General features: G+C 37.4%; 1 protein-coding gene across 3 annotated transcripts in view; it reads right to left on the bottom strand.

Annotated features, from left to right (window-relative positions):
* IGSF11 (immunoglobulin superfamily member 11) overlaps nucleotides 1-27,957 on the bottom strand; it is a 190,491-nt gene that overhangs the window by 16,303 nt on the left and 146,231 nt on the right. For all 3 annotated transcript variants that reach the window (XM_058731335.1, XM_058731333.1, XM_058731334.1), the window contains exons 2-4: nucleotides 8,706-8,869; nucleotides 7,089-7,296; nucleotides 4,244-4,399 (exon numbers count right to left, since the gene is read on the bottom strand). In XM_058731335.1, the coding sequence (XP_058587318.1) occupies nucleotides 4,244-4,399; nucleotides 7,089-7,296; nucleotides 8,706-8,744 (403 nt within the window). In that variant the 5' untranslated portion in view covers nucleotides 8,745-8,869. The remainder of the gene's footprint in view (nucleotides 1-4,243; nucleotides 4,400-7,088; nucleotides 7,297-8,705; nucleotides 8,870-27,957) is intronic.

Genomic DNA, 27,957 nt, shown 5'->3' with positions numbered 1-27,957 from the left:
ACTGATTTGTTATATTCAATCTCCACCCACTAGAAAGTAAATTCTATCAAGGGAAGAAGCATTTATGTTCTGTTCTCTGCTATATCTCCAGCACCTAGAACAGTGTCTAGAACCTAGTAGGTACCCAACATGTATTTGTTGAATGAAGTAATGAAGAACAGAAATTATCATCAATATACAGAAGAACAGATAAAACCAAAAGCTTGGTTTAACAAGATTGATCCAAAAATAAAAGATGAAAAGCATTAACAATTAATAATGAAAGGGGGAATATAATAGTTTTTAAATACACAAGAGAATAATAAAACTAATGGTATTATAAACACTAGTATTTATTTTTTTTTAATTTTTTTTAACGTTTATTTATTTTTGAGACAGAGAGAGACAGAGCATGAACGAGGGAGGGTCAGAGAGAGGGAGACACAGAATCTGAAACAGGCTCCAGGCTCTGAGCTGTCAGCACAGAGCCCAACGCGGGGCTCGAACTCACGGACCACGAGATCATGACCTGAGCCGAAGTCGGCCGCTTAACCGACTGAGCCACCCAGGTGCCCCTAAACACTAGTATTTATTAATTGCATATTCATGCCAGATGCTGTTCTAAAAGTTTTACATGTTTTCATTTAATTTTTATTCCATGCCTGTGAGGCAATTACTATTATTCTGCCCATTTTACATGTAAGAAAACTAAGGCACAAGGTCACATAACCAGCCATCCCTGCAGCCAGGATTCCAACCCACATCCTCTGACTCCAGAACCTGTACTCTTATTTTCATATAGAGATATTATGACTAATTAATATGTATAATCTCAGACCAAAAAAAAAAGATGTTTCCTAGAAAAACAGAGAAGATACAGAAAATCTAAAACTTACACCATTAGAAAAACTGAATCAGGAGTCAAAAATCTACCAACAAGACAGCAGGGCAAAGCTTTTATAGGCAAATTCTACAAAATCATCCAATAATCTCCAATTTATTCATACTATTTCAGAGAATTGAAAAAGAGGGAAAACTGCCTAACTCATTTTATGAGACCCTTATATAATCTGATACTAAAATTGAACCAGAGCAATGGAAAACAGAAAAAAAAAATCGTAGACAATTCTCACTTATGATCACAAATGCAAAAATTCTATTAACATGTTAGCATACCAAACGGAGCAATTTATTTAAAATAATCACAATCAGGGGCGCCTGGGTGGCTCAGTCAGTTAAGCATCCAACTTCAGCTCAGGTCGTGATCTCATGATTCATAGGTTTGAGCCCCACATCATGCATCAGGCTCTGTGCTGACAACTCAGAGCCTGGAGCCTGTTTCGGATTCTGTGTCTATCTATCTGTCTGTCTGTCTCTCTCTCTCTCCACCCCCCTCCCCTCCTCACTCTCTGTCTCTCTCTTTCAAAAATAAATGTTAAAAAAGTTTTTTTTTTTAAAAATCACAATCATATAGACTTTATTCCAGAAATGTAAGGATATTTAACATTAGGAAATATATTAATGTAACTGACTCACTGACATTTGGGGCCAGATAGTTCTTTACTGCAGGGGCTGTTCCTGTGCATTATAGGATGTTTACCAGCATCCCTAGCCTCTACCCACGAGCTGCCAGTAGCACCATCCTATCAGCTCTGACAACCAAAAACATGTCAACTGAAAATGTCCCAGTTGAGAACCACCAATGCAGGGGCTGGTGAACTGGGACCAGACCCAGACACTTAATGGAACATGGGTCATTTGTACAGACCTCAGAAGCACAGACCAAACTAAGTACTTCATATTTCCTAAATACATTTATTTCATTCAACAGATTATATATTTATTTTAATGTTCAAACTGTCCAAGATGTGACCAGAAGGAGCTCCTTCAAACTAGCCCCTACACACAAGGACAATTCTAATCCCCAAATATTATGACCCTGTCACTAACTGACTTCTGGAGTACCCTCCCTTGGTGTCAAATATTCTTTTCACAGAGAATACATCTTGAGTTTATATTAAGCAACTGCAAACATATTAATAAAGTGTTTTTAAAATCTAAGTTATTTGGTGGCTGGGTAGCTCAGTTGATTAAGCATCCAACTTCGCCACAGATCACGATCTCACAGTTCATGAGTTCGAGTCCCACATCAGACTGTCAGTGCAAAGCCCACTTCGGATCCTCTGTCTCCTTTTCTCTCTGCCCCTCCCCTGCTCATACTCTCTCTCAAAAATAAATAAGTGTAAAAAGTATCTTTAAAAAATCTAAGTTATTTGGGGATTATATGCTATTTTGAGATCTATCTTATTAATATCAGTACCAAGAGGCAAATTTAAAAAAATTTTTTTAATGTTTATTTATTTTTGAGAGAGATAGAGACAGAATGTGAGTGGGTTGGGGCAGAGAGAGAGGGAGGCACAGAATCCGAAGCAGGCTCCAGGCTCTGAGCTGTCCGCACAGAGCCTGAAACGGGGCTTGAACTCATGGACTGTGAGATCATGACCTGAGCCGAAGTCGGATGCTCAACCGACTGAGCCACCCAGGCGCCCCCCAAGAGGCAAATTTAAATAAAAAATCTGACTCACTTAGTGGGCATTAGTGTGATAAATGAAGTTATTCAAACTAATTCTGATAATGAATCCTGAGTTTGGATTACAAAAGATAAACATTTTCATCAATAACATTCAAGATCACTTTCATATAGTACTAAAAAATATTTAAATTATACAGAAGACACCAAAAAAATTGACTAATACACACTTATTCAAAGACAAAGAGGTATGGAAGGTTCTTTCTATAGGTATTTCTCAACTTACATACAAGTAACCACTTTTAGCATTTATTTGTAATTCCAAACTCAACCCAGTATTTCACCAAAATGTTTTAAATATAAATCATAGAACTCTCATGCTGATACAAAGAATCTTGGAAATGACATTGTTTAATCCCCATATTAAAAAAAAAAAAAAAAAAGGCAACACCAGCCCAGAGAGGTAAACTGTCACTGAAATAGTTACTAGGAAATCTGGAATTTAAATATGGTTTTCAGGATTTCAACACAAGAGCTAGATTAAACATGCCACTTACATGTAAATGGAGAGATTAACACTTTAGTCCACCAGAAAAGCTATTCAGCCCACAGTGTGGCTGAAACATTTAGCAATTCAGCAATCCACAGGGAACAACGGTACTGCAGTAATCATTATCAGAGTAACCCAAAAGTTTTTACGTGCTGTCACTGAGAAGTTTTTTTACATACTACATTTTGGCTAGGTAAGTTAAAAGATGATAGGAAGGTCCGTGAATAGTTCTGTCAGGATTCTCCCAGGCTCTGACAGAGCTGGTAGCCCTGGTGCTTTACCATGCCTAACTTTACCATACAAGTTAGCACTTTCCATCTCCACGACAGCCATATACTACCAATGGGGGCATATTTCAGGCACAATTCAGGTTGTCTGGAGCCTCTTCATTAACTGCCAACTCTTAACGTAAGATTTGTATACTTGCCCTGAGAATGCTACAAGAGTATACAGGCTACAAGCCCTGAGTATACAAGAAAAATACTGTTACAGATGATGCAACATTCAAGGCTGCTAACTTTTATTTTCTTGAAATAGAAGATTTTAGATAAAACTCTGTAATTTTCCCTCATTTTATAAGTTCTCCTTAAATTTTCAAGAGTGTTTCCTTTGTTATCAAATTTAAAAAGCTGGATTCACGTGTAGAAAATCATCGATGAGACTCATGCTTCCTCCATCTTTACCCGTCTGGTATAATCAACTCCTGGTTCTCCCATGATCTGAGGCCTTTTCCTGTTCTCTTTCCCATCTTCTTCCTCTACTTAGACTTGAGGCTGAAAACAGGATGATTGACCCTCTCATGATCGTGCTGATGTTTCTCATACTAAAATAGTCAGTTGTGCCTCAAGAAGGAAGTGGATTCTCAGTTACAAACTTCAAGGATCATCTTACAGTTAACACTGTAAAGAAGCTACCAAGTAGCTATTTTAAATCCTCATTGTAATGGAACAGAATTTCCATAGATAGTAACCACTGGATGAGATACATAACAGCAGCATATGAGAAAGGATATGTTTTCTTCTCTTTAAAGTTGAAAACGCAAAATGATCCAGATAGCTTTTTCAGCAGTTACAGACACAGCGTGTTATTTTTCAAACTCTATTAAGGTTAATTATTTCATTGAGTCTTAGAATTGGAATTTTGCATGGTAACTAATGAAATGGGTAAAGCAACACCGTACATACCCTGAGTGGCTGTTGGAGGTAGTTTGAGGGTATTGTCTAACTTCTCCCAAAGGTAAGTTGGCCGAGGGATGCCTTCCTCTGAGCTACAGAGCAGGATGACATCGCTGCCGATATCCTGGGATCCTTGGATTTGGCAGTGTGGGGCAGAAGGGGGAACTACAATAGGAAGAGTAAGGAATAGAGTACGTATTTACTATGAGCCACCTGATGATGGAGGAGACATCAACATTCAGTGCACTGGAACCTCAGATAACAATGTTTATAGAACACATACCAGAAGACTACCTCATGAGTGACACCAGTGACTAGTCAGGGCCCACAACTTCAGCTGGCAGGGGGCAAACATGGAAAAGGGGCTGCATCCTTTCATTATACTTTGAAGGAATCTTATGCTCTTCGTTTTGCATTCCTTCCTCTGAAGAAGAATGCTGAAGGTCCTTCCTGCCCACACACTGCCTTTAGAAACATGACTGAGCATACCCATGTTCACAGCAGCATTATTCATTATAGCTGAAGGACAGAAACAGCCAAGTATCCATGGATGGATGAATGGATAAACGAAATGTGGTACATACATACTAGGAAATGTTATTCGGCCTTGAAAGGGAAGGGAATTCTGACACGTGCTATAGCATGGATGAGCCTTGAGAACATTATGCTAAGTGAAATAAGCCAGTCATAAAAAGACAAACAATAAATAATTCTACTTATATGAGGCACCTCGAGTAGTCAAATTCATACAAACAGAAAATAGGAAAGTGGTTACCAATGGCTGGGAGGAGAAGGAAATGTTGTTTAATGAGCACAGAGTTTTAGTTTCGTAAGATAAAAAGGGTTCTGGAGAGTGGCTGCGCAGCAGTGTGAATGTACTTATCCCTACAGGTCTGTACACTTACACACTGGCTCAGATGGTAAGTTTTATGTCATGTGTATTTTACCACAATTAAATTTTTTCATTACTGAAAGAAGCCACTTTTAGAAAAAATATTTCAAGGAAGAGCAACCACTGACCCTGCCAGCAACTCTCTGGGTAAGACGACCCTGACAAGATTCTTTGTTACTTTACAAACAAAAACCTGACAGACCTACTTTATGCTAAATTCTGCTTTATGGTGGGGGAAGTTAGAGTCAAGGTCAAGTGTGTCTACTACTTGATCATAATGCAGTGGACATTTTATAATCATTAAGACAAGTAAGCACATAAAAGACACAAAATTTAAAAATTATGAAAGAAGAACACTAACGGAAGAAGGCGGTGCTTTGTAGTAAGAATGCAAGCAAATAAAAATATCAGCTAACCCCATGGCTTGGAGTCTCATGTTGGGGGATGGAGGAAGTAAAGTCTGAATCCAATGATGGTATACTTGTAATGCTAACGACTTTTCGAGAAATATGTTCAACCTTTCAAAAAGGAATGAACAAATGCATAAAAGGTAAGTGCAGTAGACAGAGAAACCAGGAAAGGAAGGAGTGGGGGAGAGAGAACCATAAAAGGGTATTAGGTAGGAAAAGTAAAAAATCTCAGAGAATCCTACTTGCTGTGATGGGGTAAACCAGTCCCCTCAATTACTGCCTTCGACACTGCCACCATGATGCTATAAAGGAAGCCCAAGATAATTCTTTAAAGGTAGCATCAACTATAAAAAACATTAAAGGATTTTTTTCTTCTTTTAAAAATTGAAAAAATTAACTTAGATAATGTGGGAAGACAGTCACCTAATTTGCAGGTATAAACATCAGAAAAACACTGAAACTCCATTAGTGCTCTATATTCGGTACCTGAGTGTTTTTAAATCTCTGTATTTAGTAAAAACCTCTGCATAATTAAAAATTACGCAATTCTGAATATACTACAGTGTTTCTAAGATAGAAATCTCCAATCTGGTCCTTAGTCTTCTTACTTTGTTTGAAGACTAGGAAAACAAGGCACCATGGCTATCGCATAGTCTCACCCAAAGAAGGAAAATGGTATCCTCAAGTACCTCAACAACGGAAGGGAAAAGAAAGGGCAAGAATTTGCCAAGGAATAAGGGAGGAGATTCTGAGCCAAACAGGTGAAGGACAATCAAGAGTATCAGCCTTCTCTAACTACCTCCTAGGTCTCCCCCAGTGAACTGAACTTAACTGCATTTAGGAGGCAGTGTTTTATTTTAGAGGCAGCAGAAGTGAGAAACAAAATGTGTTTAGAATGGACTTAATTTAGTATGACGTATTCTAAGTATACTGTATAATAGAAAAAGTGCCTGTGTGAGACAAGACATTGTCTATGCCACCTGTAAAAAGGCCCTAAAACTATACAGTCTCTTAATACAGTATTGAGACCAAATTGATCATATGATTTATCATTCAAAAAGGATGCTTTTGAGGGCAAAAGAATGTTTTACTGAAATTATGCCAGGACATGAGGGGTAAGCCAAGAACTGCAGTGAGTCTCCTCAGTCTATGTAGACATGAAGCAGTCATTTTTTCTCACGTGTGCTGAAACTTCTGCTTTGTACAGAAAATAAATGATTCTTGACTTAACTTGCTCTCAATGATAAGTCCTATCCTGTAAACACTGAAGAAAAGTGAGAGGCCACTTGTGATTGTGTTTTTTACCACCTTTCTCCACTTTCAGGACAAATCATTTAAGAAGCTTTAAGGAGCCACCAGAAGTGGCAAAAGGGATGGGAAGACTATGCGTAAAAAGCACAGAGACGCAGAGTCCAGGCAGGGCAGATAGGAGAGGAATCAAGAAAAGGATGCTAGCAGACTGAAAGTGTAGAAGGATGGTCAAAAGTAAGTATGCTCGAGTACAGTCACAGCATAAGGAAAGCCAAGATGCCTGCAACATCCTGCCACTCACCTAAAACTGTGAGACCGGTGACCCCAATGTTTCTGCCCCCTCTATCTGGAAGGTTGTTGACCAAACACTGGTAGGTGCCTGTATCTGACAGCTGAGTGTTATTAATGAAGATAGAGACATTGGTGGCCGGCAGAGTGCCTGTAAATCCTACCCTACCATGGAACCGGGGGGCACCATCGAACATCTGTCCACCCTGGTACAGAATGACCTGGAAAAGAAAGTAAAATAAATAAACTGGCCACTACATTCCCTTCTAGACACATAACACATAGCAGTAACTATCTGGTAGATCGTAGACTGCATCAAACATTGAAAAACTTTCTTATCTTAAACTTGTCCCCAACCCTTTACTACAGCATCAGTGCACAGGCGTATTTGGGGATTCTAAATTCTCAGATACCAAATTAAAGTAACGCTGTTTCCTTGTCTAACTCATCAGAATATAGAAAATGTCTTTAGTGCAATCTTCCTATCAGCCCATAAATATTTTTATTCAAATAATTCCAAAATAAAAAGTTTAAAAAATTAGCACTGCCATTCTCATGCTTACCAGGTCACAAGAGGACAGATCATGGCTACAACCTGAACATAACTAGTCATGAGAGAGAAGAAGCGTTGCAGATCCCTGATTGCTATTCTTATGTCCGTTTCTATTATCAAAATTAACTATTCAGGGGAGAGGACTCAGAACGCTCCTGCCAAAAGCCTTGTGGGCTGAGAATGAGAAACTTGCTTCTATTTCAGTTCTATCTGTAAATATTTGGGCAACTACACTCAAGTCTTTCTTTGCCTCCTAAAATGATAAGGTTGAACAAAATGATCTCAGAGGCTCAGTCTAATTAATTAGAAAAATTCCATGGTCTAAAGAAATGAAAGAAGCTTCTAAATATACATATTTGAATTCATATCAGAAAATTTAGCTTATCAAGTATTTTTAGGTAGTAATAAGTTCACTGAAGCAGAAAAGCTTCGTAACAGTAATAAATTATCTTTGGGAATAAATGCGTAACCGTGGTTAAAATTCATTAATTTTCTGAGCATTATTTTCTACAACAGTTAATACCAATTATGGGTCTTTTACCTGTAATTGACAGTTTACTAGGTAGTAGCTTCTATTTTTGTGTACCTTAATTTATTTGAGACTCTTTGAGGCTGGCTAGTATGCCTGGCTGTGTTTATTTTAAAAACACTTGTGAAATTAGACAAATAAACCAAGTACTACTATCTAATGTTACTTCCTTAATATTATCACTGTCTCGAAAACATACTCTCATCCATCTGTGTTACTGACAGTCCCTTCCTGTCAAAGCATATGTTACTTTTTCTATCTTGCTTTTTCCTATCAGCAACACCTTTTGGTAAAATTCCAGGTTCCTACGTAAAATTTTCAGAAGGATTCCCCTGACATATGTTAAAACAAGAAAGTCTCTTAAAAAGAGGATAATCTCTTCTGATGGTTGACTAATAACACAGGAGTAGGATTTAAAACAGCATAGGCACACGGAACGTGCCATCTTATCCTACCTAGAAATCAAATATATACTCAGGATGCTTTCCTACCCACCTCTTCTGAAAAAATTAATATTTGAGAGGCAGCATGAAGTGGAAAAGAACTACCTGCTCAGGTTGATTAGCATTGGAGAGAGGAATGACCATCCAAATGACATTGAGGTTAATGAGGGCAGCGCTGGTAGTAAAAGTACAGGGCAGGACTGCGGTCTGGCCCCGGGCCACTTGGATACTCCCAGGGCTCTCAGAGACTTCCAGGGAAGCTGCAACACCTGCAAAGCAGAGAACAGGGAGGTTATGTGCTCACCCTTTCCTGACAGACCAAACCTCTTCAGAAAACACTTGTGTGTTTTACATTATCAGTACTGTAAACAGACTGACATAATAATCTTACTAAACAACTTCTAACCAGTCATTCACTTGAAATAATAAAAACAGTTACCTTTATCTCTTAGAAACCACAAATGAAAAACATTAGCAGGTACTTACTTTATTTTGTAAGACAATATCAGATATTTGGCCAGATTCAAATACATGGGAGAAGTTAACTGATAGGGTTTGAACAAAACTTGCAATGGACAGGGAGCCTGGGTGGCTCAGTCGGTTAAGCAGCCAACTTTGGCTCAGGTCATGATCTCAAGGTTTGTGAGTTCAAGCCCCATGTTGGGCTCTGTGCTGACAGCTCAGAGCCTGGAGCCTGCTTCGGATTCTGTGTCTCCCTCTCTCCCTGCCCTTCCCATGCTCATGCTCTATCTCTGTCTCTCAATAATAAACAAACATTTAAAAAAAAAAAACTTGAAATGGTGAGGACGGATGAGAAATAAAATGATTTTTTTTAAAGGCATCAATAATAGCACACTTAAAATTAAATGCTTACATATAAATCTAACAAAATATGTGCAAGATCTAAACACTAATAACTGGGGGCACCTGGGTGGCTCAGTCGGTTGAGCGGCCGACCTCCGCTCAGGTCATGATCTCGTGGTCCATGAGTTCGAGCCCCGCATAGGGTCTGTGCTGACAGTTCAGAGCCTGGAGCCTGTTTCAGATTCTGTGTCTCCCTCTCTCTGACCCTCCCCCATTCATGCTCTGTCTCTCCCTGTCTCAAAAATAAATAAATGTTAAAAAAAAAAATTTTTTAAATAAACACTAATGACTGTAAGACGCTAATGAAGGAAATCAAATAAGCACAAAAATGGACAGATATGCAATGTTCATGGATTAGAAGATTCCATTCTCCCTAAACTGACCTATAGATTCAGAGCAATCCCAATTCAAGTCCCTGTAGGCTTTTTGTAGCTACTGAAAAACTAATTCTAGCAGACATGGAAAGGCAAAAAACGAGAATAGCCAAAATAATATTGAAAAATAAGAACAAATGTGCAGAATTCACACTATCTGATTTCAAAACTTGCTATACAGTTATAGTAATCAAGACACTGTGGTACTAGCATAAGGACAGAACACCAGATAAATGGCACAGGATTTAGAGTTCTGAAATAAACATTTATACATATATTTTTTAATATGAAATTTATTGTCAAATTGGTTTCCATACAACACTCAGTGTTCATCCCAACAGGTGCCTTCCTCAATGCCCATCACCCATCTCCCTTCCCTCCCACCCCCTATCAACCCTCAGTTTATTCTCAGTTTTTAAGAATCTCTTATGGTTTGGCTCCCTCCCTAACTTTTTTTTTCTTCCCCTCCCCCATGGTCTTCTGTTTATATTTATAGTAAAATGCTTTCAACAAAGGTATAAGACAATTAAATGGGGGAAAATCGTCTTTTCAATAAACAGTGTTGGAACAATTAGACATTAATATGCAAAAAATTAACTCAGACCCTTACCTCACAGAATACACAAAAATCAACTCAAAGTGTATCACAGACCTAAACATAACAGCTAAAACTATAAAACTTCTAGAAATAAACATAGAAGAAAATCTTTGTGACTGTGGGTCAAAGAGGTCTTAGATATGTCACGAGTACCATAAATCATAAAAGAAAACAATTAAAAAGTTGGATTTTGTTAAAATTTTAAAAACCATTGTACTTCAAAACATTTAATTAGGAAAATAAAAAGCCAAGGTACAGACTGGGAAAAAAATATCTGTAATTCACATATCTGATAAAGGACTCCAATATATAATATATATGATGGAACTATTACAACTCAATAATGAAAAGACAAACAACCTAATATTAAAATGCATAAAATACTTTAATAAACATTTATTTCAAAAAGTAATAAGCACATGGAAAGATGCTCAACATTATTACTTATTAGGAAACTGCATATTAAAACCACTGGAATGGCTATCATCAAGACAAAACCAAGAGCTTACAAGAATGTAGAGAAACTACAATCCTCATTCATTGCTGGTGGGAATGTAACATAGAACAGTCACTTGGGAAAATAGTTTCAGTTTCTTAAAATGTTTACCATAAACTTACCATACAACCCAGCAATTCCACCCCAGTAATCTACCCAAGTGAAAATATATGTCACACAAAGACCATGTATGTTCATGGTAGCATTACTAATATCACATCGCCAAATATCTTATCAACTGATTGGTGGACAAAATGTGGTCTATCCATACAATGAAATACTACTCATGAATAAAAAAAAAACCACAAGTTACTGACACACCATGGATGAGCTTCTCAAACACATTTTGCTAAGTGGAAGGAGCCATATGCAAAACACTAATATACTGTATGATTCTATTTACATGAAATGTCCAGAAAAGGCAAATCTATAAGGACAAGATGCAAATCAGTTGTTGTATGGGGCTAGAGAGGAGGGATGAGGGATTGATGCAAATAGGTTATATGCAACTTTCTAGAGTGATGGAAAACTTCCAAAACTGGATTGTTATGATGGTTGTACAACTCTATAAATTTCCAAAAAATAAATGTATTTTATATTTCAAATGTGTGAATTTTGTGGAATACATATTCTATCTCAATAACTGTTAAAATTAAAAGAAGAAAATAGTGATCTATCAGAATCAAATCCTGGGAAGTGAAAATCAACTTTTATCTCTTCTAAAAAGAATGCCTGTGCCCCTGGGACTATAGAACAGTACAGGGCTAACAGGAGATTAAAACAGGCCAGGGAGATCCAAGAGAGAAGCTATTCTAATCACAAAAAATACATTAAGACCATGGCAGTATCTCAAACTGTTTTACTTTGAAGTGATATTATCTCAATTCTCCAAAAAAAGTAACACAATAACGTATCGCTATGATTACAAATCATTTTTTAAAAAATAAATCTAAATAACACCTTCCTTCTATAGAACTTCATGTTCTTCACATAGAGTCTGATGATGTTCTCAGGAGTTAAATTTGCAGGATAAAATGTTTCAAAAAATAAGCCATCTGTGATAGGATACAAAGCAGTTGGTAACATCAGGAAAAGCCTCTAAGTAAAATATTAGGGAAAGTCTCTCAGTTTTAAAAAGGAAAACTGAAAGAAACTCAAGTGTTAAGTGTCAAGGCCAACAAGGAAGGTTGATCATGGAACAGCAATGAACAGGGGAATAAGCTACCTTCTAAGGTAGAAGCGGGTTAGGGCAATATAGTTACATGGTTTTAGAGTAAGTGTAGAAGTGTAGAAAACTAGCAACAAAACCTTCATCCTTTCCTTCCCCAGGTAATCCTCCAAGAAGTGAAGGGAATGTGTCCCCTTTAAACAATACAGGATAATGTGTGCCTTCCACTCTCAATTCATGAATTCCAAGGTGAACTCACACAATCTTTCATACACATTTTAAAAAGAAAAAAAATGGCCAACATAAACTAAGAATGAAAGAGAAAGGTGTTGACGGAGGAAACTACCAAAATAGGTTAGGAGTTGAGTAAAGGAAGAGTAAATCCATAGGACAGGATGGGAGCTGAGGGGACGGGAGCAGGTCCGCTAGCAGAGACAAGCCGCTGGGTTGGTAGAAGTTATGGAAGACTGACTTCATCTACTTCCCATTTTACAGAAGATTAACTCTGAAATCTCAACTACAGACACGGCTATAGAAGAAATAAGAGATAAGAGATAAGAAAGGTATGAGTTTGAAGGTGCAGAGATCTAGTTTGAAATCTGGCAATTTCATCCGCTTAGCTGTGTGGCCCCATGTAAATCACTTCGTCTCTGATTCAGTTGCTTCCTCTGAAAAATAGGGCTAAATGTTACCATCACATCCTCATCAAAAGGGTATGACAATAAGGGCAGTAACAGAGGCTGACAGCTGATGATGACAACCATGACTGCTACTACTGCTATTAACATATACTACATACAACACAGACCATATGCCAAGCCACATTTAGCACTACTTACAAACACATGTGCATGTGCACACACATGCACACTCATTTAATCCACACCCCAATCCTTTACTTAGTAACCTCCTACTCATCCTTCCTATTAGCTCATGTGTTACTTTTCACAAAAGAGCCTTTCTTGACCCCCCCAGTCGAGGTCAGGCTGTCATAGAGCAATGTTCCTTTCATTCTGAACACTATCCAAACTTGTGATCACACTTTCATTAGTATTCATACTTATTACTTAAAATATCTTCACCAGTATACTGGAGGTCCACTGAGAACTCCATTACTTTAAGCACATAATTAAGAACTCAATAAATACATGTTACTGAATGGATCTAATTTAATTCCTTCAGTTTCCACGCAAGAGACCACAGTAGGGTCCAAAGAGACAGATTTGCCAAAGGTCTTAAGACTAGGACCTGTGTCTTCTGACTTCCCACAGTATGATGTCTGCTATACCAAACTCTCCCACAGATCACATCTCAGAAAACAAATGATAATGTTATCGCTTGTATTAAGATGAGACTAAAGAGATACTTCCTTACCAATAAAACTGATAACTGAGTGACAGAAACTCAATTTATTTGTAATTATATCTCTTCTACTCTCAGTGTCTTACAGATAGGAACATTTAACATAAAAAGGCTGTTATGCTCTCTAGCTACCAGAATTCTCTATGGAACAGAAAGTCATCCAAGACAATAAAACATCATGTATTAAGACACCAGATACCAGAGCAAGTTTTAAGATAAACTATCCTGAAGGACTTACACAAAGAAAATGGCTGAGAACAGGCTACCTAACTTTTACAACTACACAAAGAATAAACGGGTCAGAAGTGAACATCTGTAAAGAGACTCTGAGAGACTTCCTTGTTAGAGCTTGGTGCACTTCAGTCCCATCCCATGCCCACTCAACAACAGGGCCTACATTCCTGGAATGTGTCAGGGCCAAGGACATCTGAGAGTTTCCAATGGATCAGAGGTGAACACACAAAGAGCTGGTGCAGGGTGATCTTGGATTCCGTCCTAGCGGGCTGAGGAGACTTCACCACAACGAAGCTGGGGGTAGACCTCTGACTTCCTAAAGGGCGGATCACCAGCATTCTAGAAACTACACATAGATTTCTGTATATAAATTGACTTTTCTTGTTTTGCTTTATTTCTAAACTCAGAGTGATCAGAAAAAAACTGTGTAACCTGCTTATGTTTTCATGTAGGAAAAGAAGAACTGGATCTTGAATAAATATAAAGAGATCGGGATGATAAAGTTGCTTTGGAACGGTCTCAGAATTCCTACTTAACATACGGACTAAACTGAGTACAACCGAAAATTTCTTATAAAGAGTAAAAATAAGAAGGAGGGAAATGGGTATTTTTTCACATTTTAAATGATTAATTTTTTTCTATCTTATTAAAAAAACAACTAAAAACCCCATTTCCTTTTAGAGTGTATTTCCATGTTTGAAATTCTAGTCAGGAATTTAAACTTTAATGCTAACTATTAGATTAAAAATTCATTTAAAATACCTTACAATTTGCAATATTTACATGAGAAATGTATAATTTAAGAGCTGTTTTGGCAGCATTTTGCAGGCTTGAATCTTTTCTTAGTACTTTCACCCAAGGAAAATTAAGTCAACTCATGAATTCTGAATGACTCTAAGCAATTAAATAAGAAAGACATAAAGCACATGGCCCTGTTTCCTCTGAGGAGTTGAAATCATAAATAACAGTTGTCTATACTCTTTCTTTAGGCCCCTCTCAAGATTTAAAACCGAGAGAAATGCACATTTCTCTCAGACCAAGAATCACACATTAGAGGAAAAGAAACTGGCAGCAAAAAATCCTTAGAAGTCTTAAGAGGGATCATTCACACCACATAGCAGCCAAGGGATAGACAAAGGATATTTCACAGTGATCTGCAGACTCCAAGAACATAAAACGTCACCTGCAACACTCATCAGAGCCAGAACACCTGAAGTTCAGGAGGAGGACTGGCCAGAGCAATCCTACTGAGATTTCAAAACAGAGTATTCACTGATATCTGGGGAGCATGTACGCATGTTTCAGGATCAGCCCAAAGGCCAGAACACTTCCCCCTGGGAATAAAGCATCAAAAGGATCAACAAAGCATCAACAAAGGTCAACAAAGCATCAAAAGGATCAGATGGTATTTGGGAGGACTGTGTTGTCCAGTCACCCAAAATATTAATATCAGCAGTCACAAAGTGCTAATTGTGACTTATATGATTCCCCTACAATTCATAAGTGCTGTTTCTTACATTTAAAAAAACATAATATAAAATTCATTTAACCTATGCAAATACAGTTCTGTTGTTCCATGAGACTGAAGTAAATTTCAAAAAAAATAAAAATTCCATATTCTGTTTTCTGAAGGGAACATTGGAATAGCATAAGTCCCTAATATTGTAGTGGTTTTTAAAACAAATCACTTTCTCCTCATACTGTACCCAAATTTTCATTAAATAATCTACCATTATAATTATTATTATATAATTTTTAAACTGTCATCTGAACTAAAAAAAATAATGTTTATATTAGTTGACATTAAATTATATTTTGGCCATCAACACAGTACTAAACTAAATGAAGAATAAATATCTGGTTAATTTGATCAATGTAGATGGCTTCATTATGCACTGGTCATCTATAATAATAAATCTATAGGATCACTGGCAAATCTCTACTGCATTTGATGCCATATCAAACAATATACTTTACTGTTGGTACACAAAGGCAAGCTACTGTAAACTCACATATCCTTATCTTCTGGCTAAAGCACTAAATACTCCTACAGAGTCCATGACTCATAGTATTACCGTATTATATTTCTATGGTTTTACGGTTCCCTTCAGGTACTATTACAGTGCCTTGTCATTACCATCTCCTTTTCAAACACAAACATTCCTTGGGGGCCATACTAAGGGCAAATAGCATGCCAGGAGATCTGGGTATTGAAATGATTTCCTCAGAGCAGACCCAGAGATGAGACAGAGGGAGCCCAAAACCCTGTACTGAACCAATGCTCATGGTCTACACTATCACTCTTCAAATAATCAAAAAGTATATATACATCTGCATATTTGGCCCTTTCATGCCATGCCGTATCTATTAGGTGAGTGACATTTCCTCAACAAGGGCTCCTAACACTTGATCAGAATCCTCTACAGCAAGTCTCCCACTATTATTGCCCTCTCCTGACTTTATATATGGCTTTGGGAATAGGTATCCTATTCCACTAGCAATTCTCTTTACAGGGATGACCACAGCCCAGCAAGGTGACAGACCATTTACATACATATTTGGTTTGGCCTATATTATATGACTCCAAGTTTTTAAATACTTTGAATCACTTACAATTAAATAACACAAAACTCTACATTACCAACTTACCTTGAAAAACTGTAAAAGTCAGTAACATTGGGCCTGCAATTTCACACAACAATTGATCACTGCTGCCTGTTAGACAAAACATGAGCTCTCCACATTGTCACAATCCCCATCACCCTTATTACTCTACAATAGACCCACTTTACTCAGTCAGGATACCCGCCTGACTCTTGTGGGCATTTGTGTCTGCAATCCTTTCTGTAAAACTAAGTGAGTAATGTGATTATAACTAACTGTTTACAGAAGCAAGCCATAAAAGCAGAACCAGGTTTTGCAATGTTAAGATGGGACATGATGCTATGACAGCTACCATAGCCACAATTCCCTTCAGGGAAAGCAGAATGAGACAATTCCTTACACACAGGTTACCATGGTTTGTGACACAGGATCTCATTCACATCCTGACGACAAGTGATTGTACCAGAAATGGGCACCTGACCAAAAGAGTCACCTATAGACCGGACAGTTGTTTGTGAGGTAACTGTCATGAGATCCTGTCCAAAGATACTGCCAAACACAATGGTGCCTGGCAAATCAAGGAGGACCTTCCTTCTTGGTGGAGAGCTTGAAAAAGCAGCAGTATGTGAAGAGAGAAGAGCTAGGTCACTGAAGTAGGAATAAAGAGGGACATTAAATAATGATGAAGGCATCAATTCATCAAGGACATAATAGTCCTGTGTATGTACCTAACAACAGGGCTTCAGAGTACATGAAGCAAAAACCGATAGAACTGAAAGGAGAAAAATAATACCAATCATAGTTGAGAGATTGGAACACTCTTCTGTCATTAACAATAACATAGAAGAAATTCATAGAATAGATAAAAATCAGTAAAATACAGAAGACCTAAACAATACTACCAATGAATTTATCATAACTGAGTTTTTTAAGACACTCTACTCAACATCATAGAATACACATTATTTTCTAGCACACATGGAACATCCACCGAGATAGACAATAGTCTGAGCTACAAAATAAATTTTAACAAATTTTAAAGAATTAAAATCATACAAAGAATGTGAATAAAATTAGAATTCAATAAAAACTTAGAAAATAATCAAAGATTCATGAAAACCTACTTCTAATACTTCACTTCAAAGGTGAAATTACAAGGAAAATAAGAAAATATTTTCAATTGCATGAAAATGAACATAGAACATTTCAAAATTTATGAGAAACAAAGTCCACTTAGAGAAAAATTAATAGCATCTAAATGCTCATATAAAAAGAAGGCTTATAATCAATAACTTAAGCATTCACCTTAAGAAAGTAAAAAGCAAATTAAACTAAAAGCAAGTTAAAAGAAGAAAAGTACAAAGAGCAGAATTCAATGAAAATGATAATAGAGTAAATCAATGAAATCAAAAGGTGGTTCTCTGAGAAGGTCAATAAAATTGATAAATCTCCAACCAAACTGCTCAAGAATGAGAAAGAGAAGAAACAGCTATGAAAGAGGGGACATAGCCACAGATTCTAGAGACAGTAAAAGAATCATAAAGGGATATTATAAATAACTTAATACTAACATGTTTGGTAACACAGATGAAATTAACAAATTTCTGAAAGGGACAAAGTACCAAAGCTCACGCTAACAGACAGAGACAGCATGAAGAGCCCTTTGACCGTTAAAGAAAATTAATTTCATTTGCATTTCAAAATCCTCCCACCAAGATCTCACCAGACCCAAATAGCTTCATTGGTGAACTCTGCCAAACATTTAATGAAAAAATAATGCCAATTCTATCTATAAACTCTTCCAGAAAAAAAAATTCAGTTTATGAAGCTGGCTAATATTAATTACGCTGATACCAAAATCCAACAAAGACAATACATGCAGAGAAAATTACAGACTAACATCCCTTCTAAACATAGACATAAAAGTCCTTAAAATATTAGCAAATTGAATCCAGCAATATACAGAAAGAATAATTAATCATGACAAAAGTGATGTTTACCCCAGGAACACAAAGTTCACTCAATATTTGAAATCAATATAACTTCCCATGTCAATATACTAAAAAAGAAAACTATATAATTTTTTGATAGGTACAGAAAAAGGTGACAAAAGTCAATGTCTATGCATTATAAAATATTCATTACAAAAACTCTCTTCAAACAAGGAATAAAAGGAACTTCCACAAACTGGTAAAAAGTATCTACAAAAAAAAACAAACCAAAACAAAACAGCTAACATCATATTAATGATTTAAAAAAAAAACAACTTTTATAAATGGCTAAAGTTGTTTTCTTCTTAAGATCAGAAACAAGATAAGGATGTCTGATCTCGCCAGGTCTGTTCAACACAGAGGTCCTAGCCATTGCACTAAGGCAAGGATAAGGAGAAAAAGGCATATAGATTGGAAAGAAACAATGTAAAATTGTATTTATGTGTAGATAACACAATCATCTACATTAAAAATTCTAATAAATCTACAAAAAAGAAACAAATTTTAAGTAATTAGTTTAACAAGGTTGCAAAAACCAAGGTTGATATACAAATACCAACTACATTTTTAGACAGTAGCAATGAAATTTTGGAAATTAAAATTGTAAAAATAATACCACTTGTAATAGCATCAAAAAGATAAAACCCTTGCGGATAACTTTAATGAAATATCTATAAGATCTATACAATGAAAATAACAAAGCTTTGCTGAGAGGAATTAAAGGACCTAAATAAATGAAGAGATAAACTACGGCCATTAATCAAACCTTATACTGCTGTCAAGTCTCCCTGAAGTCATCTACTAATGTAATAAAATTCTAATCAATATTCCAGTAAGCTATTTTGTAGAAAGTGTCAAACTGTTTCTAAAATATACATGTAAAAGCAAAGATCAAAATAGCCAAATTTTGAAAAGGGAAAAAAAGTTTGAGGACTTGCTGTACCTGATTTTAAAACATTCAATAAAGCTAAGGTGATCAAGATAGCGTTGGGTTGTCATAAGGACAGACTTATAGAGAGTCCAGAAATAGAACCACATGTATGTGGCCATTTTATTTCCAACAAAGATGTCAAGTGGGAAAGAATACGCTTTTCAAAATATAGTGCTAGAAAATTGGACTTCCAGATACAAAAATATTAGATTTACCTTTACCTTACACCTTTATAAGGTTAACCCGAAATGGATTGAAGAGTTAAATATAAGAGTAAAAATATAAAATTTCTGGAAGGAAACATGAAAGAAAGTCTTAATGACTCTGAATTAGGAAAATACTTCTTTGGATACAAAATGCATGAATTATTAACCTATCAAACTCAACACCCAAAAAACAAATAATCCAGTGAAGAAATGGGCAAAAGACATGAATAGACACTTCTCCAAAGAAGACATCCAGATGGCCAACCGACACATGAGAAAATGCTCAACATCACTCATCATCAGGGAAATACAAATCAAAACCACAATGAGATACCACCTTACACCTATCAGAATGACTAACATTAACAACTCAGGCAACAAGAGATGTTGGTAAGGATGTGGATAAAGAGGATCTCTTTTGCATTGTTGGTGACAATGCAAGCTGGTACAGCCACTCTGGAAAACAGTATGGAGGTTCCTCAAAAAACTAAAAATAGAACTACCCTACGACCCAGCAATTGCACTACTGGGCATTTATCCAAGGGACACAGGTGTGCTGTTTCGAAGGGATACACGCACCCCCATGTTTATAGCAGCACTAACAACAATAGCCAAAGTATGGAAAGAGCCCAAATGTCCATCGATGGATGAATGGATAAAGAAGATGTGGTATATGTGTGCGCGCGTGCGCGCGCGCGCACACACACACACACACACACACACACACGAAATGGAGTATTACTCGGCAATCAAAAAGAGTGAAATCTTGCCATTTGTAACTACATGGAAGAACTGGAGGGTATTATGCTAAGTGAAATTAGAGAAAGACTAACATACGACTCCATTCATATGAGGACTTTAAGAGACAAAACAGATGAACATAATGGAAGGGAAACAAAACTAAAAACAGGGAGGGGGACAAAACAGAAGAGACTCATAAATATGGAGAACTTTGGGTTATGGAGGGGATTGTGGGAGGGGGGATGGGCTAAATGGGTAAGGGGTACTAAGGAATCTATTCCTGAAATCATTGTTGCACTATATACTAATTTGGATGTAAATTTAAAAAAATAAAAAATAAAACAAGTTAATAAAAATAATAATAAATTAGACTTTCAAAATTAATAATTTCTTGTTTTCAAAAAACATTATTGAAAAATAAAAATACCAGCCATATTTTGGTAGAAATTACTTTCAAAACACATCAAAGACTTGTATTTATAATACAGAAACAGATCTTACCATTCAATAAGAGCCCAATTTTTTATTTCAACGTTTTTTTTTTTTTTTTTATTTATTTTTGGGACAGAGAGAGACAGAGCATGAATGGGGGAGGGGCAGAGAGAGAGGGAGACACAGAATCCGAAACAGGCTCCAGGCTCCGAGCCATCAGCCCAGAGCCTGACGCGGGGCTCGAACTCATGGACCGCGAGATCGTGACCTGGCTGAAGTCGGACGCTTAACCGACTGCGCCACCCAGGCGCCCCAAGAGCCCAATTTTTTAAATGCACCAGAGAAAACATACAAATGGGTAATAACATGAAATGAATTTCAACTTCATTAGTCAACAGGGAAATTAAAATCACAAGGCGGTATCTCTACAATGAGTTAAACTGACTGAGAATACCAAGTGTAGACAAGAATGCAGAGTAACTCGAACTTTCATACCTTTCTGGAGGACTGCAAATTGATACATATATTTGGGGATATTTTCACAGTTTCTAACAAAGTTAAATATGCACTTAACCATACTATCCAACAATTCCAGTCCTAAGTATTCATCTAAGAGATGCAAAAACACCGAAACACCTATATGCAAAATTTTCACAGCATCTTTATCCACAAGACAAAAAAACTGGAAACTCAAATGTCCATCAACTTACAGATGGATAAAAACTTGTGAGAAACAAGAGAACACGCTACTGATGCATGCAATATAAATATCAGAGCCATTATGCTAAGTAAAAGAACCCAGAAACAAAAGACTATATATAATATGTACCCATTTTTTAAAAAATTCTGTATAATGGAAAAGATAAAAGTATAGGAGCAGAACACACCAGTGGTTGCCTGGGGCTAGAGCTAAGGTGGAGAGGGGAAAGGGCATGGAGAATGACCGCACGGGGCATGAACGGACACTTTGAGGGTGACAGAAATTTTCTACATCACAATTGTGCTGGTTATTAGAAGACTGCAAACATTGGTCAAAACTCAACAAACTGTGCACCTAAAAGGGGGGATTTTATTGTATGTAAATTGTACCCCAATCAATCTTCTTTAATTAAAAAAAAAAGAGGATTGTTGGGGAGCTCTCAGAACCACCGAAATGGCTAAAGAAACAAGCTCAAGGATTAAACTTCTAGGAAAATATCCAAAACTGTGCTGTACAACTGGCTTGAGAGAACACTGCTACAGCTGTCCCTGTCACAAACCCTAAATGCCAGGACCCTACTGCAATGACTAATGGTATCAGTTCTCTGTCTGGCACTCCACCCGACAACACTATGGACCACCAAAGCCATCCTCCTCTGCAGTTATCCATGCTCAGCACAGAGGTCGTTTCTCACTCTGCTCTCTCCCAAATCGTGGTCTCATCCATGTGCATCTGACTGGAGAGCCAAAGGCCAAGCTACACAAGAAGCTGGAAATTTGAGTTCACACGTCTAACAGTGGGAAGTGGACTCATAATGTGGGAATTTCTCCAAATACAGAAATACTATTCAAAATAGGATGGCCAGACGTTAACAGGACAAATGTTGACTACGGCAAGCAGCAAGTGGAAATATTAAAAGCTGTTTCATTCCTTCTTCTCCCCTTCCCCTTCTAAGCCTGTCTTTGTCAAGTCCTCTCTAGTTCCTAACTTCACAGCCTTGTGCAAGGTGGAAAGCTGAAACTACTGAAGACAACAGGCTTCCTGTCTCTGTAGTGAAAGCCTGTGCTCACTGAGGAAACTGTCCTGAGGGAGAGGAGCTGGGAGGGCCCCGCTTTGAGCTTGCAAAAGGAGAAGAAGGGCTCCTGGGAAGGGCATGGAAGCTGGCCAAGTTCCTGCAGAAGAGGGGACCCCTGCTCTACTTTCCTCAGCGGCCAAGGGAAATAGTAGTGCTTCAAAGGGGATGGCTGCTCTGGACACTGGGGCCCTGTCATTCCAAGACTCCTTCTGCTCCGTGAGGCAGGGAAGCTGCAGAGCAAGACTTCAAAGGACCCTGCAGGTTCAAACGTGGGGAATGCGGTAGTTACTCCATGGAAGACCAGAGGGGTCCCCCAGTGTTTGGGTTCTGTGGGGAGCCCCAGTAGTAACTGATATTAAATTTCCTGCTACAGGGGTAAAAAGAGACTCTCAGATTTGTATTCAACTCGATTTAAAGAAAACAGATGAACAGACATACTTTGTAAACTTTGTGGGTCCTAGGAATGAAAAGTGTAATTTTAAAATGAATATTAATATAATATTAACCCAAAGGTTATATGAAGGACTTAAAAAAAAATCTCTGGGCTTTCAAATTCCAGAAATCCCTGTTTAGAGACAGGGCAAGGCATGGGGACAGTCTATGAGCTATTTTTTCAGTGTTTCAGGATTGCCATTTATTACAGGAATAACCCTCTGGCCAAATTTGAACTTGCCAGTGACTAGCTGCTTTCAGAAGGAAAAAAAATCAAAATTCCTTGCTGTTTAGTTTTCTAAAGAACTTCTGAACATCTAGGTTTTAAACCTGGACAATGACTAGGGTAGGAAGAATGTACTTTTCTTCCCGGGCTTAGTTTTGCTTTGTTTTCTAAAGAAATTACAGCGTAATTTAGTTTATATTTTGGTAGGCCTTTCTCACATCATGACACTGTAGCTGAATGCCAGTATCTGTCTGGTTAGCAGACTGAAGATTTATATTGGGAAATACTAACTAGAGTTTCCAGATGGCAAAAGGCCAAATAAATGGCCTTTACTGTTAAATACAGCCATGTACTCTCAACTTCACCACCTGGTTGAACACAGCCCCACTCAGCTCTAATGAGCAAGCGCCAGTTGTTTAATGAAGCATTCATGTGATAAAAGAGGCTAAATCAACAAGTAGAGTTATTTATGAATAAATAAAGCCATCTGAAACCATCAGGAAGGATGTTATATTCCGAAACTAATTAAATTCTTTTTTTAAAAAATGGCTCCACTGAAATATTTTATTCTCATTCGCCAGTAATACTGCCTCCTTCCAAACTAAACACCATTTTTTTTAAATTTTCTTGATCTAGTGGATTTGTTTGTGTTAGTACCAGTTTAACTTTTAACAGTTTAAAGCACTGAAATATGTAAATAGGATCAAAAGAATGAAAAGACAACTTCCTGAATGGGAGAAAATATTTGTAAACCATGTAATTGATAAGGGGCTAACATCCAAAATACATAATGAATTCATACTACTCACCAGCAAAAGCACAAACAATCCAATCAAAAAATGGGCATAAGATCTGAATAGACATTTTTCCCAAGAAGACATACAGAAGACCAATAGGTACCTGAAAAGATACTCAACATCACTCATACCGGGAAATGCAAATCAAAACTACAATGAGGTATCACCTCACATCTGTTAGAATGACTATCATCAAAAAGGCAAATAATAAGTGTTGGCAAAGATGGGGGGGGGAAGGAAACCCTTGTGCACTGCTAGTGGGAATGTAAACTGCTGCAGCCACTATGGAAAACAGTAAGAACATTCCTCAAAAAATTAGAAATGATCCAGCAATTTCATTCCTGAGTATCTACCCAAAGAAAATGAAAACACTAATTTGAAAAGATACATATACCACTCCCGCCATGTTCACAGCAGCATTATTTGTAAGAGCCAAGACATGAAAACAATCTAAATGTCCATAGATGGATGAATGAATGGATAAAGAAAAAGCGGGGGGGGGGGGGGGGGAATATTATTTGGCCATAAAAAATGAAATATTGCCCTTTGGACAACATGGATGGACCCTGAGAGCATTATGCTAAGTGAAATAAGTCAGAGAGGAAAAGATAAATACCATATGAGCTCAGTTATGGAATATAAAAACAAACAAATTGAGCCCATGGATATAAAGAACAGCCTGGTGGTTGCCTGAGGCAGTAGGGGTAAGAGGAGAGTACGTAGGCAAAATGGGTGAAGGGAGGGCAGAAGGTTCAAATTTCCAGTTACAAAATGAATGTCATGTGGATGTCATGTACAGCATGGAGACTATAGTTAATGATATTGGACTGTATATTTGAAACCAGGAGAGGAAATCTGGAAAGTTCTCATCATCTGAAAAAAAATTTTATAACTATATTTGGTGAGAGATGTTCATTGGATTTACCATGGTGATCATTTCACAATATACAAATATCCAACCATTACCTTGTACACCTGAAACTAACATGATGTGATGTCAACTACACGTCAATTTAAAAAAATGTGGAAATAGGGAGTTTATTATCTATCCTGTTAGAAGCTCCTACTAATCTGAGAATGCAGAGAGAGGTAATACGGCCTCATAATTATTCACTGACACAATGCATCCGAGTACTTTTCATGACCTTCCTTGCAGGCTCTGCTTACTCTGGCCTCTGCCTCTCTCTCCAGTCAGTCTTAACAGTACTTCCTCTCACAGTGAACTTTTCTCAGGTCCAGGAATACACTAGGCTCTCCTGGATTGGTATGGTCTATTTCCCTAGCTTGAAACAGTCTCATCTGTGTGTCTGTCTCTCTCCCTGCCCCCTCCCTCCCTCTCTCTCTCTCTCTCTCTCTCTCTCTCTCTCTCACACACACACACACACACACACACACACACACACACACACACACCTTTCTAATTCCTACCTATCCATCAGATTTCAAAATTTCTCTCATCCAGAACAGGTTACTTTTCTCCTTTAAATGCCTTCACAGCACCATATACTTCCTTTAAACTTCAAGAAGTCTTTCTCAGTACCAGATTCTAAGTAGAAGCTATATGCCCAGGTCCTAGTACACAATGACCATAATACAGTAAATGTCCAATATGTATTTGATAATAGTCATCAAGAATTGATCAAAAATCAAGAATGTGCCAAATACACTTCTAAGCACTTTTATTTTTGCTAGGTAACAAACGTGACTGGAAGGTGATATGATTATTAATCATATTTTATACATACGGACACCAAGGCCCAGAGGTGTTAAAAATTTTTTTTCCCACATAACATTGAGATTCAAACCTGTGTCCAGCAGGACTCCATGGCATTCCTAACCTCTATACCATACATCCTCCTAATAATACTGGAAAGGGCACAGGATCTAGAATCCAGGGGCCACTACTTACTAGTTGTGTAACCTTGGTCACATTACTTAAACTCTTGGATCCTTAGTAATTTTGCATTTTTATAAAAATTATAAAAACATTTACCACCCAAGATAACTATGAAGAAGCGTACATTAAAGTGCCTGGCAAAAATAAAAAAGTTTTTAATAAAGAGTAATTGAATCTGATCTCAGGGAAATAACCCAAAGTAGTAAAAAATAAGAAAGAGAGAAGAAAGAAAGCAATTAGTATGTATTCACCTACATTCTTATAATTGTCCCAGTGGCATGAAACTTCTCAAGAAAATTATGGTCACATGCTTATTGTGACGTATACCTACACTTCCGATTTTTTTTTTATTAATAAGAGCTACATGGAGTTATTTAAGCACACGTTTAAGTTAAGAGAAAACTTCATTTGGTATGTGGGTTAGTACACACCTATATCCTCCACACCCCCACCGTGTAAAAGGCCAAAAGACTGAACACTTTCCTATGACAAAGCAGGAGTAAAATTTAAAAATGAAATGTGAAGTAAAAATATAAAAGAAACATTAGAAAACAAATAACTGGTAGGAAATGAAAAGATAAATCTAAATGAAACCAAAGATAGTACAGGAAGAATTAAGCAAGAAAAGAATGGGAAAGATAATGGGGATAGAAAACCCTGTATTGTTGACAGCATCTGATCTGCCGATTAATGTTATTTCTAAGCAGATTAACCAAATCCCAACTGTTCTACACCAGGTCCTTTCTCTAAGCTTTTCCTCCCTCCTGTCAGCAAATAAAGAATAAATACAAATTTTAAACATGCAAATAAAACAGAAGGAAAAAACCCACCCCCTACAAACCAGAAATGTTTTGAGTGGACAATTCACCCAAATACGTCTGTTCTTTCCTTCTATTCTGTGCCCATACTAAAGCGATAAAGTGGAAAAGTGAAAAAAGAGGAGAATTAGCTCCTCTGTAAGATGTGTTTTTTTAATTTATTTTTTATTTTTTTTATTTATTTTTTAAACGTTTATTTATTTTTGAGACAGAGAGAGACCGAGCATGAACGAGGGAGGGTCAGAGAGAGGGAGACACAGAATCCGAAACAGGCTCCAGGCTCTGAGCTGTCAGCACAGAGCCCGACGCAGGGCTCGAACTCACGGACCGTGAGATCATGACCTGAGCCGAAGTCGGCCGCTTAACCAACTGAGCCACCCAGGCGCCCCTTTTTTATTTTTTTTTTAACGTTTATTTATTTTTGAGACAGAGAGAGACAGAGAGAGGGAGACACAGAATCTGAAACAGGCTCCAGGCTCCAGGCTCTGAGCTGTCAGCACAGAGCCCGACGCAGGGCCCGAACTCATGGACCGCGAGATCATGACTTGAGCTGAAGTCGGAGGCTTAACCGACTGAGCCACCCAGGCGCCCCTGTAAGATGTTTTAAATAGCACCTCAAGCCAGCCCCCCTTCAGCATTGGCAGTGCCATACTGGAGGCCAGCACGTGAAGGGGAGGGTGTAAAGAGATGCTGTCTGGGCTGTTATTTCTGTCCCAGATGCAGAAAGAACTTTTAACCTTCTGATGCTTTTCCTTACCACAGCCTTCTCCATAGCAACCATTGAACTGCAACGGCAAGAAACAGAAAGGAAGATAAAAAATATACATATGTGTGATACATACATTTACATACATAAATCCAGCAAAACTGCTGGATCCAGTAATGGTTTTATAAAAATCACATATTCCTCTGAAATATTATATTGCTGTGCAGGACTAACCCCTAAAAACCAGAATTAAGCAAGCATAGTGTACTTGGGTTTTTTCCATAGCACTTACATCTGCTAATATATTTATACACTTTACAATAGATTTAATGTCTAAGATGAGCCTATTTTACTCAAAAACAAAAACATACAAAACTTTAAAGGCCTAACAGATTTCCAAGTGTTCAATCCAGAAGAATGGACTTCACATCATCTACTATTCCTGAATAACTAAGACTGTTACAACAATAGTGTTACAAGATTGCAACTTTGTACCCATTGTACATTATACTTCTGGTGGAAAGTTTAAGACTAGGAAAACTAGAAAGGGTCACCCCACTGACAAGAACTTTTCTGCCAGGTAAAATAGCAACAAAGGGCTATGGTCTCTTTTCAGATACTACTTGCCCTAGTTTTTTGTCACTGTTCCCCTGTTTTAGCTTAACTTTGATGTTCAACTACAGGATCAACAAATATGCATAAAAT

The sequence above is a fragment of the Neofelis nebulosa genome, chromosome 5, assembly GCF_028018385.1.
Source record: "Neofelis nebulosa isolate mNeoNeb1 chromosome 5, mNeoNeb1.pri, whole genome shotgun sequence".
In the NCBI taxonomy this organism is placed as follows: domain Eukaryota; kingdom Metazoa; phylum Chordata; class Mammalia; order Carnivora; family Felidae; genus Neofelis; species Neofelis nebulosa.
This window is presented reverse-complemented; position numbering and strand designations above follow the sequence as displayed.